This window comes from Bos grunniens, chromosome 3 (assembly GCF_055505025.1).
Source record: "Bos grunniens cultivar Pamir isolate PY7600 chromosome 3, Bosgru_T2T1.0, whole genome shotgun sequence".
In the NCBI taxonomy this organism is placed as follows: domain Eukaryota; kingdom Metazoa; phylum Chordata; class Mammalia; order Artiodactyla; family Bovidae; genus Bos; species Bos grunniens.
Window position 1 is genome coordinate 107,389,384 of NC_141167.1, and position 13,174 is coordinate 107,402,557.

The window sequence follows — 13,174 nt, forward strand, 5'->3', positions numbered from 1 at the left end:
CATTGCTGGGACAACCCACACCTCATTAAAACTTGCAATCACGGTTAGTGGAAAGGACCTTAGGCTAGTTAGCCCAGAATCAGAAAACCTGGGCTCTAATCTCAGCCTCATGACTGCTTTGTGACCTCAGGCACACCTGCTCTTCTGAGGTCCCTTCCTCTGTGAAATGAGGGAATGTGATAGATGATCTTTGAAGCTATAACTAGCAACAAGCCCTTGCTGCTTTGATTCTTGCTTGAAGTGAAGGACTTGAAGCATGTGTCTGCAAGAGTGGGGAGAGGTGAGGCAGGAAGGGCAAAGAAATCCAGGTATTCTGTGCCCAAGCACCAGCAGAGTTCAGCACTAAGATAGGATATTTGAGCTGTCAATCAAAGAATTCCCTAGGCATTGAGGGCGGTACCTGGTTGTCTGGTAACCCCAGGGGCTCTGAGCTAAGAGCTGAGAGAGGTAATCCTAGCCAGAGGGACCATTCCAGAAAGTCAGCTACAGAGAAGATCAAAGAAGGTAAGGCGCCTGTGCCTGGGGCCCCAAGGTCTGGTGTGGGGGTAGCCAGGAATGCCCAGGAAGGAGGGCCTCAAAGAGACAGAATTTCTGGGTGCTCTTAGGAGCAGGGGTAGTTTCTTTAAAAAGAGAATGTATCACGTTTGCTTGCTTCTCCTAAAAAAAAAAAAAAAAGCAGCAGGGAAGAAGAAGAAAATGGGAGGGACTGAGAACTGAGCTCTTGGGCCTTTTCCACTCCTTTTCCCATCTCTTGGGAGAAGAATTCAGGAAAAAGGCTTTGCCTTTCTTGGGGAGAGATACTAACGAGAAACACATGCTGACGCGAGAAATATACTTGGGTTTAACAGTGCCCCGGAGACAACAGCAGGATGTTAGGCGACCAAAACTAGCAAGCAGACAGAAAGTCAAGGAGGTAGCGGGGAGAGAGGTTCCCCTTGAGATAGGGAGTAGGCAGTAAACGGAGACACAGAAGCCTTGCTCCTGAAAGTTGGCTCGTCGCCAATTACATGGCCTAGTCAGCTTTGTGCCCCTAGTGCCTTGTATGGCACCTGGCATACAGCAGGAGTGCACTGAGCTTTTGTCGAACTGACTTGAACTCTACCTTGAGATTAGACAGCAGGAGTATGTAGATTATGAGTGGATGTCTTCGGATGCACCAAGTGAAGGAGATGGTGGAGCAGAGGCCCTGTATGTGCTCTGTTCGTTCATCCATTCATTTATTCATTCAGTATACCTTTTTTATTGTGGCAAAAATCTATATATAACATGAAATTCACCATTTTAAACCTTTTCTAAGCTTACAGTTCAGCAGCATTAAGTATACTCCCATTTTTGTGCAGCCTTCACCACCATCCATCTCCACAACTTTTTCGTCTCATTCGGGAAACATATTTTGAGAATCTACTGTTTTAGAACATTCAAGTTGCTCCAAATCTCGTAGGGGAAATGGTCAAGAAAGTCAACGACCCTAACCCGGTGTGAAAAATGCCATAAAAGACCTAAGGACAGATAAGCACTATGGGAGTACAGAAGAAGGACCCAGTTGGTTGAGGGGAGGGCCTTTCTGAAGGAAGCTGTTACTTGAAACTGTTGCAAGAAAGAGAGTGGTTCGAGAGAGGATGGTCACATCCCAGGTCCGAGTCCCTGGGGTGGATGCCAAGTATGTGTTCTTAGCCTCATGCAGGAAAGAATTCAATGTTGAGCCATAGTAAAGAGAAAGAAGGTTTATTCAGGGAAGAAACACCCTCCATAGACAGAGTGTGTGGGGTTGTCAATTTTTACATAGGCTCTTGGTGGGTATTGTTAGTATTGAGGTGATTACACAGGCTAATGATTGGGAGGAGTATTCCAGTTGTTTTGGAAAAGGGGTGGGGATTTCAAGGAATTGGGCCACACCCACTTTTTGACATTTCGTGGTCATCCTTAGAACCATCATGGCACCCGGGGTATGTTACATTGAGAGTATACTGAGGCTCAAGGTCAAGTGGAAGTTGAGTCCGCCATCTTGGACCCAGTTGGTTCTAATCAGTTTATGTTGTGTCCTCAGGCTAAGTCACTTTTTTAAAGACTGTGCCCTGCCCCCTCCTTGTCTTAAAATGAGTCTTGGAGGATGAGCAATTAGTCAGGACATTGGAGTGAGAGTTGATGTGGTGTCCAATGGGATAGGCGGAGCAAAGTGAGATGGCAGAGAGAAATCCTTGAAACCCTGAGGGTCACACCAGGGCAGAAGTAGAGCTGAATTGCTATAGAGGGACAGTGGTCCTTTGGAAGACCAAAGATAACATACTGACTCCTCTGCTCCCTATTGTCAGCACTATGTCTTCCCTCAACACTGAGGATACCCCCCAAGAACCCTCACTCTCGTCCTCAAGCTCCAAGAAGAAAAAGAAGAAAAGAAAGTGGCCTCAGCAAGAGGCCACCATCCAAGCCCTCACCAGGGCTGGCCACAGGGCCCTATTGGCTGGCTGGAACCATGAGGCCTTGACCAGCTTCCGGAGGGCCTTCCTCCTGGCTTCCAAGTCACCACAAACCAGAGACACCCCTGTTCTCCGGGCCTGTGCCTTCAACCTGGGGGCTGCCTACGTGGAGACTGGGGACCCAGCCAGAGGCCTTGAGCTGCTCCTACGTGCTCAACCTCAAGAGACAGCCCAGGGCGGGTGTCATGGCGACCAGTGTTTCAATGTGGCTTTGGCCTACCATGCCCTGGGTGACCTGCCTCAAGCTTTGGCCTGGTACCACAAGGCCCTGTGCCACTACCAGCCACTAGGTGACCAGGGACAAGCCCAGGCAAAAATGGGAGCCTGCTACCGAGCTCTGGGACAGCCTGGGCTAGCAGCCCACTGCCTGCAAGAAGCGAGCCAGGCCTATGCCCAAGCAGGGCAGCCCCAGGCTGCAGCCCTGACATTGGGGGCTGCAGCGGGGTGTATGCTGAAGAGCGGGCAGCATGGGGCGGGTGAAGTCATGCAGGTGCTGGAGGAAAGTCGGAGGCTTGCTGAGAGAAGCACTGAGCAGGGACTGCTGGGTGAGGCCTTGGGGCTGAGAAGGTGTGGGATCTGGGGGATTTCTGACCGGGTGATACTCTGAGACATGGGGTGGAAGCAGAGGCCTTTCTGAGGGCTGGGAGGGGCTGGGAGAACCCTGGGAGAGTGGGACAGAGGCTGCACCAGTACAGCTTCAGCAGCATCTGGCCAGTGACCTTGGCCATGCCCTCTAGGGCAACTCTATAACGATCTAGGCCTGGGCTACTCCCAGCTCCAGCTGTTCCCGCTAGCAGTAGAGGCCTTCCTGCAAGCCCTGCCCCTGTGCCGGGAGCCAGGAGAGGAGGCCACGGTGCTAAGGAACCTTGGGATGGTCCACAATGCCCTCGGCAACTATCAGGAAGCCCGGGAGCTCCACCAGAAGGCTGCCGACCTGCACGGTGGGTACCAGGGACTGGGGAGTGAGACTGAGACCGAGGGGCTAAGAGGGGGGTTCCAGCTGGGGCCCCAAGGCTGGAACTCTAGAGCTAATTGTGGTTATACTTTAGAACTAATTAGACTGGGAAGTCCAGAACCAGGGAAGAGAGAGTGGGGGTGGTATAGCCAGGCAGGACAGAGGGTTATGGGCCCAGAGGCTGAAGCCTGGGGTTGGGAAGGCAGCAATGGGCAGAGAGAAGAACCTAGCTGGAAGGGGAGGCCTGAAATGGAGCCCAGTGCTTCTTCTAAATGATTGTGTGACTTTCAGCACATTACCTTCACTTTCTGAGCTTCAGGTTGCACGTGTATAAAAATGAAGCTATTAATACCTGCCTTGCCTGCCTCCCTGGGTTTTTATGTGGCTCAGAGTAGCCTGGGGAGGCATTCAGACCAAAACTCAGGCTGGGTTTCAAGAGTTCAAGCCTTCATGGTGCCTCTAGAGGTGTGCCAGGGTTGCACACCAGGACTCCTGGCAACCCTCCCTTCCTCGTTGGGGGGCAGGGTTCTGATGCCCCAGCAGGCCAAGTCCTCTCTTAGGATGGTGTGGGCTCTGTCCCCAGGCTCTGTGGGGCAGCGGAGGGAGCAGGGCTGGAGCTTTGGCAGCCTGGCATTTGCAGTGAGCCAGCTGGGAGACCACAAGGCCGCCAGAGACAACTACCTACATGCTCTGCAGGCTGCCCGGGACACTGGTGAGGGGAGTGGCTTGCAGGCGGCTTGGGGTGGGGCAAAGCCTGAGGATCCTTGGGGCTGGTGGGAGGACCTCTAGAGGGGAAGGTTGGTGGGGTTGGGAGCCAGGGGAGGACTTCTCAGACTGTCTTCCCCAGGGGACGTGAAGGGGCAGTGGCAGGCCTGTGAGGGTCTGGGGGCTGCTGCAGCCAGACTGGGACAGCATGACCAGGCTCTGAAGTACTATAAGGAAGCGCTGGCCCGGAGTCCGGTGAGACCCTCCATCCCAGAATCGAACTGTTTCCCAATAGCCCTCCAGTTGCTCTCCTGACATGCTTTCTCCAGCTAATATTCCTGTCTCTCCCCACCATCCATTCACCCACCAAATGTGCACTGGGCACACAGTGTGCTGGGTCCTGGGACACTATTGTGAGGAAGAACCCACCTCTGTCCATGGTTCTGGGTAGGCGGTGGCAGGATGCTGGCAAAGGCATGGGGATGGGCTAGAGAAGAGAAGAGACAAAGGCCCCTCCCCTCCTCCTCTTCTATTTCCTCCCCGGTCCTGAAGCCCAGGCTTTTCCCACTACCCCATTATCCACTCTCTCCCCAGAAGGAGTCAGATTCTGTGCGAGAGCGGCTGGTGGCCAAGCTGACAGATGCCATAAGGACCCACTTGGCCCGGGGTGGACTGCTTCCAACTCACACCCTGGTGAGATGACACCTGAGACAAGCAGTAGTGGGTGGGGGGGAGGTTACCCGGAGAAAGGGGTGGTGATAAGTGGAGCTGATGTCAAGGATGCTGCACTTGACTGCTCATCTGTGTTCATCTGCCCCAGGGCCTACGTGTGGGGCACATACCACTTTCCAGAGGCCACCTGGGGGTGGGGAGGTGGGTGGGGGATTGTGGCACGTCCCCAACACCAGGGCTGTGCTAGGGCTTTGGCTGATTGGTAACTAGCCCAGTGGGTGAAGGCCAAAGGCCCCATTGAAGATGGGGCTTCCCAGGTGGCTCAGTGGTAAGCAATCCACCTACCAATGCAGGAGCCCCATGAGACACAGGTTCCATCCCTGGGTTTGGAAGATCCCTTGGAGGAGAAAATAGCAACCCATTCAGTATTCTTGCTGGGATAATTCCATGGACAGAAGGAGCCTGGTGGGCTACAGTCCATCGAATCCCAAAGAGTCAGACATGACTGAGCACACTTGTATGCACGCACACCATCAAAGGTAACTGAGCCAGACTTGCAGGACGTGGTTTTGTCTCTAGCTGCAGTTCCCCAAAGAGCCACAGGATGGGAGCAGTGCTCCAAGGATGTGCTCTCTCTCCTCTCATTCTCTAGGGGACAGTTCTCTGTGGGTCTCTACCCGTGTGCCTCCTTCTCTGAACTCCTCCTCCCTCCCTGTCTACCTCCCATCCTCTCTCAACAGGTCAATGTCTCTTCAACTGCCTCTTCCCTCACACTTTGAGATTTCTCAGGCAACCTACTTACCCAAGGAATTGAAATTATGGTTGAATATTTGTTATATTTATTTGCTGGGTTTTATGTCTCCACCACACGATTGCACTCATCTCACATGCCAGCAAAGTAATGCTCAAAATTCTCCAAGCCAGGCTTCAGCAGTGCATGAACTTCTAGATGTTCAAGCTGGATTTAGAAAAGGCAGAGGAACCAGAGATCAAATTGCCAATATCCACTGGATCATCAAAAAAGCAAGAGAGTTCCAGAAAAACATCCACTTTTGCTTTATTGATTACGCCAAAGCCTTTGACTGTGTCGATCACAACAAACTGTGGAAAATTCTTCAAGAGATGGGAATACCAGACCACCTTACTTGCCTTCTGAGAAATCTGTATGCAGATCAAGAAGCAACAGTTAGAACCGGACATGGAACAACAGACTGGTTCCAAATTGGGAAAGGATTACGTCAAGGCTGTATATTGTCACTCTGCTTATTTGACTTCTGTGCAGAATACATCATGCGAAATGCCAGGCTGGATGAAGCACAAGCTGGAATCAAGATTGCTGGGATAAATATCAATAACCTCAGATACACAGATGACACCACCCTTATGGCAGAAAGTGAAGAGGAACTAAAGAGCCTTTTGATGAAAGTGAAAGAGAAGAGTGAAAAAACTGACTTAAAACTCAACATTCAAAAAACTAAGATCATCTGGTCCCATCACTCCATGGCAAATAGATGGAGAAACAATGGAAACAGTGAGAGACTTTATTTTCTTGGGCTCCAAAATCACTGCAGATGGTGACTGCAGCCATGAAATTAAAAGATGCTTGCTCCTTGGAAGAAAAATTATGACCAACCTAGACAGCATTTTAAAGAACAGAGATGTTACTTTGCTGACAAAGGTCTGTCTAGCCAAAGCTATGGTTTTTCCAGTAGTTATGTATGGATGTGAGAGTTGGACTATAAAGAAAGCTGAGCGCTGAAGAATTGATGCTTTTGAACTGTGGTGTTGGAGAAGAAAGACTCTTGAGAGTCCCTTGGACTGCAAGGAGATCCAACCAGTCAATCCTAAAGGAAATCAGTCCTGAATAGTCATTGGAAGGATTGATGCTAAAGCTGAAGCTCCAATACTTGGCCACCTGATGCGAAGAACTGACTCATTGGAAAATACCCTGATGCTGGGAAAGATTGAAGGAAGGAGGAGAAGGGGACGACAGAGGATGAGATGGTTGGATGGCATCACGGACTTGATGGACATGAGTTTGAGTAAGCTCCAGGAGTTGGTGATGGACAGGGAAGCCTGGTGTGCTGCAGTCCATGGGGTCTCAAAGAGTCAGATACGACTTAGTGACTGAACTGAACTGATGTCCTCTCTTGGGAAGATCCCCTAGAGAAGGAAATGGCTACCCACTCCAGTATTCTTGCCTGGAGAATTCCATGGACAAAGGAACCTAGTGGGCTACAGTCCATGGGATTGCAAAGAGTTGGACACAACTGAGTGATTAACACTTGCACTTTTTCATCCATGTCCTCTCTTATTTGAAAGACTAGGATATCATATTTATAGTTTGCAGGTAAAATTATCTTGGTATAAGCAGTTGACTGGATTAGGCATCAGAAAACCTGGGTTCTATCCGAAGTTGGCCACCAACTTTCTATGACTTTGTCCCTGGAGGCCCCAGGAAGGATGAGGTGGTCATCAAGCTCTGGCTGGGTCTGATAGTCCATGAGCTTGAGTTCTAACTTGAGAGTTACTCCTGGGGACCTTAACAGAACAAAGGGCCTTGCCCTGTAGTTTCATCCTTAGACACAAGGCACAGCCCAGCTGTCTCTAGCACTTCTCTGTCTCTCTGGGGCCATTGTGTGTGGAAGGAACGTACATTCACACCACAACCACAGCTGGGATAGCCATTTTTCTCAAACTGATCCCATTTACCCCTCTTTATTCCTAGACCTCAGCTCCAGAGAGATCCCTGGCTCCAGGTGGAGGCGGCCTGGTGGAAGGGACCCCAGCCAGGGTAGGCAGGGGCACACCAGGAGTGCAGCATAGGTAAGCAGGGCGGAAGCAGAGCTTCAGGGATGGATGTGGTCTCAGGGTGTGTTGGGAGGTGTCACAGCCTGGCACAGTGGGTAGGAAGGGAGCTGGCCAGAGTACCACTCTGCCCCCTGTTTCCTGCCTCTACAGATCTTCTGGTGGGTGGGAAGATGAGTTAGAGGAAGACCACGAGGGGAAAGAGGAAGAATCCGTGAATGTTCCCACATCTCGGGCACCAAGGCTGGAAGGTGAGTCTAAGGAAGCTGCTTCTAGCATCGCCGCCCCCCAAATGCGAGTGCTCTTACTTCCTTTACCCCACCCTCCCACTCGTTGTATTCCCAAGGCCAGGACCAGCCCTCCCCGCTTTCTGCTCCTCTCTCAAGGCCCTGGACCATTTTGCCTAAACCCTTTCCTGAATCTGCCTCTTCCCACCTGCTCCTGAGGCTTTTCTAACATCTAGAACTCTGTATCTTGGAGCACCAAGGTTTCCACACCTACTGCATGCCAGGCACTGGATGCTTTTCTCACCTTGGCTTACTAGGCTCTTCCCCCAAAGGCTTTGCACTCTGAGGACAGAGTTCCTTGCTTCTTGGTGACTTGAATTCACTGATGTCTTCTTTTCAGTGTGTTTTCTTCCAGGCACCAGGCTCACTGGTGAATCATTCCCATCCAGTCAGTCCAAGTTTGCTAAGCACCTGCCCTATACAGGGGGATCCTCTGCATACAGTGACCAAAACATCCCCTGACACCCACCCTCCTGGTTCTTCTCCCAAAGATGTCTCTTTCCCCCCATGATGGTTCTTGGGGCAGCGAGGCCCGTGATGAATGTGTTTGTCTCTCCATCCAGACCCAAGACCCAAGGCTCATCTCTCATTTGGAGGCCAAGGCCCCCTCAGAATGGAGAACCCTGGCCTTCTGGTACCCAACGTGCCCCGTGGCAATAGGTAGGTACCTGGGAGGAGGGATGAAGCCTGGAGAATGGATAAAAGAAGTAGGAGAGGATGTGAATTTGGATGACTTTAATGGAACATGATCTCTTAAAGTTGGGGGAAGAGGTGGTCTGTTGCTTGGGGACATGGTGCTTTGAGCCTCTCTGACTTTGCCCTTTAGCAGTCTGCATAACCTTCACTCAGCTCTGGAGGTCCGGAGTGTCCCCCGCCTCCTGCATGGCCTGAGTGTAGGCCTCGGTGAAAGGGAGAATCCTGCTGAATGGGGGAACGCATGGCTTAAGCATACTCCCCACTGCCCTGGAGCCCACCAGCAGAGGTAGGGCCAGAAAGGGTTACAGAAGTTGGAGCCAGAGCAAGCTCCCTTCTCTTCTCTCCCTAGTCACTCTCACTGGCAAGCCCCTCTCTGCCTCCTTCAGGTCATTCAAACAGCCCAGGGAACCCCCTGGCAGGAACCCTCAGAGGAGATCCATGGAGTCTGGCTTCTGCATAATCATGTGACCATCCCCGGCTAGCCACAGCATGGCCTCTGCAGTACCCTCCCAACATGCACACTTCAGGGACTTCTAGGGCTGAACCCCTTCCCCGTCATTTCTGGTGAGCACTGCATGGGCATGGAATGCAATGTCTGCAAGTAGGCCCCCGAGCAGGCTGCACGAGGGCTTGCCGGTCTTAGCACCAAGGCGTTCTGGGTGCTTCTCATTGGGATTTTTGGATTCAATAGGGAAAAGAAAAAAGGAAAACGGATGGTACATTTCTCCCCTGTCTTTTTGGCATCAAACCTCACAATCTGGCCTTGCCAGTTCTTAAAAGCATGACATCTTGTTTAAGACACTTTAGGGTCACTGACTCCATTTTCTCATATGGGAAATGTGTATCTCATGCTACAGAAGATACACCTTAACGGAGCTTTTGATGTACTCCTCTTCCTCCACAAAATAAAAGCAGATGCTGGCTGCGGGGCCCCTCGGGCCTCTAGCAGCTTTACTGCTGCTGCAGCAACAACAGTATTTTGTAACATTGCTAACTTGGCACATGCCACACCCTGTTGTAAGTGCTTCACAAGTGTCTTCTCCTTTAATCCTCACAGCAGATGAATCCCCTTTCACACGTGAGGAAAAGTAGGCACAAAGGTTAAGTGGTCTACCTGCCAGGTCACACAACTAGTAAGTGAAGCTGAGATTCATACCTAGGCAGTGAGTACCTTGTAGGATGCTGTGCAGTTCAACTCCCCCAGTTAAGCCATTGCTTACCAACAGTTGTTCGTGTTTGATACCAAATGTGTTTATTCCAATTGTATGTGTTATCGTTGTTCGTAATTAAACTGATGAATTAAGAGTGTGGAAACAAGCTGTTTCTATGACAACTAAGTTGAATCTTTAGAAGACACAATTCAGGTGAGTGACTTTAAAAACTGCTGTTGAAGTAGATATGAGTGGAGAGACTATTACAAATTGGGGGAAATCATAAAAATCTAGGTGAATTTTGCACTCAGATTGCTTTAAATATACCATCAATTTTTTGTTCCACCTTAAGGAAGCAAACTTCAAACTGTTAGGTGATATGTAAGTGGTGAAGTTTATGCAAGAAAGAAGATGGATAACTACAATCTTTGTTCTTATCCTCAAAGGCAAGACCCTGGTCACACTTTGACAGATGGCAAATGAACGTTTGTTGAAATAAAATAATCTAGTCCCAGTCGTGTCAGATAAGAGGCATTCTACTGCACTGTGAATTACTTCACAGTGAGATTTTAAGGATTCATTAAAATACTTGTAGATAGAGGACCTACTAGGTTTCAGGCACAAAACCAGGTTTTGTTAATCTTCCTTATCTCAGTGGAGCTTATTATCTTGTCAGGCATTGGAGATGTCTTGACTGAGATGTAGATTACATGACTGTAAAGCCAATCAAACTGCCTTTAAATGAAGAAAGAAGAAAGGAGAATGATTTTGAGGGACAAGTAGCAGCATCTGCCACACTGTCAGGATCAAGCATCACTGGCTCTACCATTTTATAGCTATATTACCTTAGGGAAATTACTTTACTTCCCTCTGCTACTCAACTTCTCATCTATAACATAAGGACAAAAATACATCATAGGATAGACAGGATCAAATTACATAATATAGGCAGAGCATCTGGAACTTAGCAAATACTCAATCCTCATGCCCCCTTTCTTTAAAAATTTTTCATTTATTTTTTTACTGTGCTGGGTCTTCATTGCTGCACAGGCTTTTCTCTAGTTGCGGTGAGCAGGGGCTACGCTCTAGTTGTGGTACTCAGGCTTCTTATGGCAATGGATTCTCCTCTTGGCGCAGAGCACGGGTTGTCTAGGCACATGGGCTTTGGTAGTTGCAGCCCCTGGGCTCTAGAGCACAAGCTCAGTAGTTGTGGCACACGGACTTAGTTGCTCCTCTGTACATGGAGTCTTCCCAGACCAGGGATTGAACCTGGGTCTCCCACACTGGAGATAGATTCTTTACCACTGAGCACCAGGGAAGCCCAACATGCCCTTCTTAAATTGATTCTGAAAGCATTTTCTAGAGTACACTCCAAAATGTGAAAGGCAGCAAGGTGGAGTAGGTTGGGCACTGCCTTCCTGAAGATAGCCTTCATTGGTTGTTTCATAAATTCTAAGTGTGTATGGTGGGATATATTTTGTGTTATTATTTTATAGTTACATCTCATCTGAATGAAGTCAGCAGTTGATAACTGCTGACTTCAGATATATAGCTTCAGATATATAGCTCTGCATTTGGAGAGGCATTTAAGCATAGAATAATGCTTAAGACTTCAGACTTTAGGTCAAGCTGCTTGGGTCCTATCTCCACTGACAGCTATCAGTGTATCATTGGACATATCATTCAACATCTTTGAGCCTCAGTTTCCTAATCCACCTTCAGTGCAGGAGACCCAGGCTTAATTCCTGGGTCAGGAAGATGCCCTGGGGAGGGGAATGGCATCTATTCCAATATTCTTGCCTGGAGAATTCCATGGACAGAGGAACCTGGCCGGCTACAGTCCATGGGGTTGCAAAGAATCGGACACTACTGAGTGACTAACACTCTCACTTCCTCATCTGTAAAATAGGGATAATAACAGTTGTTGTAAGGATAAAATGAGAAGACTCACGTCAGCACTGGGTACATATACTCAAAATGTTATCTATGTCAAAGACACATTCTTCACATTGTGTTTTGGAAATGAATCTTCAGAATTGACCAATTTTCTCAAGTAGGCCTGTAGGGAGTCTTGTTGTTCAGTCACTAAGTCATGACTAATATATAAAAGTGAAGCTACTTATATACTGGTGAAGCTATAAAACAAAATTAGTGAAGTCTTAGATAAGATTATGCAATTATAATGTAAACTCTATTTCAATTAAGATGAATAAACTAAAAAACAAGAATGAGTAAACCACAAACATAGTCTAACCAAAGCAATTTTCCACCACAATCACAGTCTGATACATTCAATTTTCCACATCAGACATGTAAAATAAACATAGATGAAGGCAAGGTACAACCCATAGACGATCATAAGCCTCTTATAATAAAAAAAGGAGACTATCAGAGGAATGGGCTTCCCAGATGGCTCAGTGGATAACTAAATAATCTGCTTGTGATGCAGGAGACACAGGAGACACTGGTTCGATCCCTGGGTTGGGAAGATCCCCTGGAGAAGGAAAATGGCCTCCCATTCCAGTATTCTTGCCTGAAAAATCCCATTGACAGAGGAGCCTGGTGGGCTACAATCCATGGGGTTGCAGAGTCAGACACGACTGAGCACAGCACTCACTAAACAGCATCAGAGGAATACTTAAAAGTAAGAGGGGTTCTGGCTTCTCTTGAGGCTCAGTGGTAAAGAATCTGCCTGCCAATGCAGAAGACATGGGTTCGATCCCTGGTCCAGAAAGATCCCACATGCCGCAGAGTAACTCAGCCCACGTGCCGGAACTACTGAGCCTGTGCTCTAGAGCTGGGGAACCGCAACTACTGAGCCCAGGAATCGCAAACCACTGAAGCCTGAGTGCCCTAAAGCCCAGACTCTGAAACGAGAGAAGCAACCGCAATGAAAAGTCCAACTAGAGTAGCTCCCCCCCAGCCCCCCGCTGTGAATAAGGAAAAACCCTTATTCAGACTCAGCAATGAAGACTCAGCATAGCCGAAATAAATAATTTTTTTTTAAAGTAGGAGGGATTTTTGCTTTTCTCAGTAAACTAGCCAGGAATGGAATTCATGTTACAGAAAAAGAATAAACTAGCATAAAAACACCCCCCTCGATCCTGTTGTTGTTTAGTCGCTAAGTCGTGTCTGACTCTGTGACCCCATGGACTGTGGCCTGCCAGGCTCCTCTGTCCGTGGGATTCAAGAATACTGGAGTAGGTTGCCATTTCCTTCTCCAGGAGATCTTCCCCATCCAGGGATCCAATTCGCCTCTCTTACTTCTCCTGCATTGGCAGGCGGGTTCTTTACCTGGGAAGCCAGGTAAGCAGAGATAGGCGAGGCTAATTGAGTGGGGAGAGGGGTCCCAAGTTATATGAAACGCTTAGTAGTGTTAATAAGAACATTCACGTATTGAGCCCTATGTGCCTGACGCTGTCT

The 13,174-nt window shown here is 48.9% G+C and overlaps 1 protein-coding gene across 8 annotated transcripts; it reads left to right on the forward strand.

Moving 5' to 3' along the window:
• The first annotated feature begins 363 nt into the window (after positions 1-363).
• TTC24 (tetratricopeptide repeat domain 24) lies at positions 364-12,413 on the forward strand. Of its 8 annotated transcripts, none has more exons than XR_015161169.1 (11): positions 364-504; positions 2,313-3,022; positions 3,215-3,418; positions 4,016-4,144; positions 4,280-4,392; positions 4,732-4,830; positions 7,538-7,635; positions 7,771-7,868; positions 8,468-8,564; positions 8,754-8,886; positions 8,987-9,123. XR_015161169.1 is itself a non-coding variant. In XM_086393344.1 (11 exons), exons 2-11 carry the CDS (start codon positions 2,317-2,319, stop codon positions 9,066-9,068), a joined length of 1,782 nt encoding a protein of 593 aa, XP_086249470.1. In that variant the 5' UTR covers positions 364-504; positions 2,313-2,316; the 3' UTR covers positions 9,069-9,892. The 8 variants fall into 8 exon arrangements, 7 of the variants coding, with proteins under 7 accessions (XP_086249470.1, XP_086249472.1, XP_086249471.1 ...); XM_086393344.1 differs by having other exon boundaries at positions 8,731-8,886; positions 8,987-9,892; XM_086393346.1 differs by having other exon boundaries at positions 8,734-8,886; positions 8,987-9,892.
• The last annotated feature ends 761 nt before the right edge of the window (positions 12,414-13,174 follow it).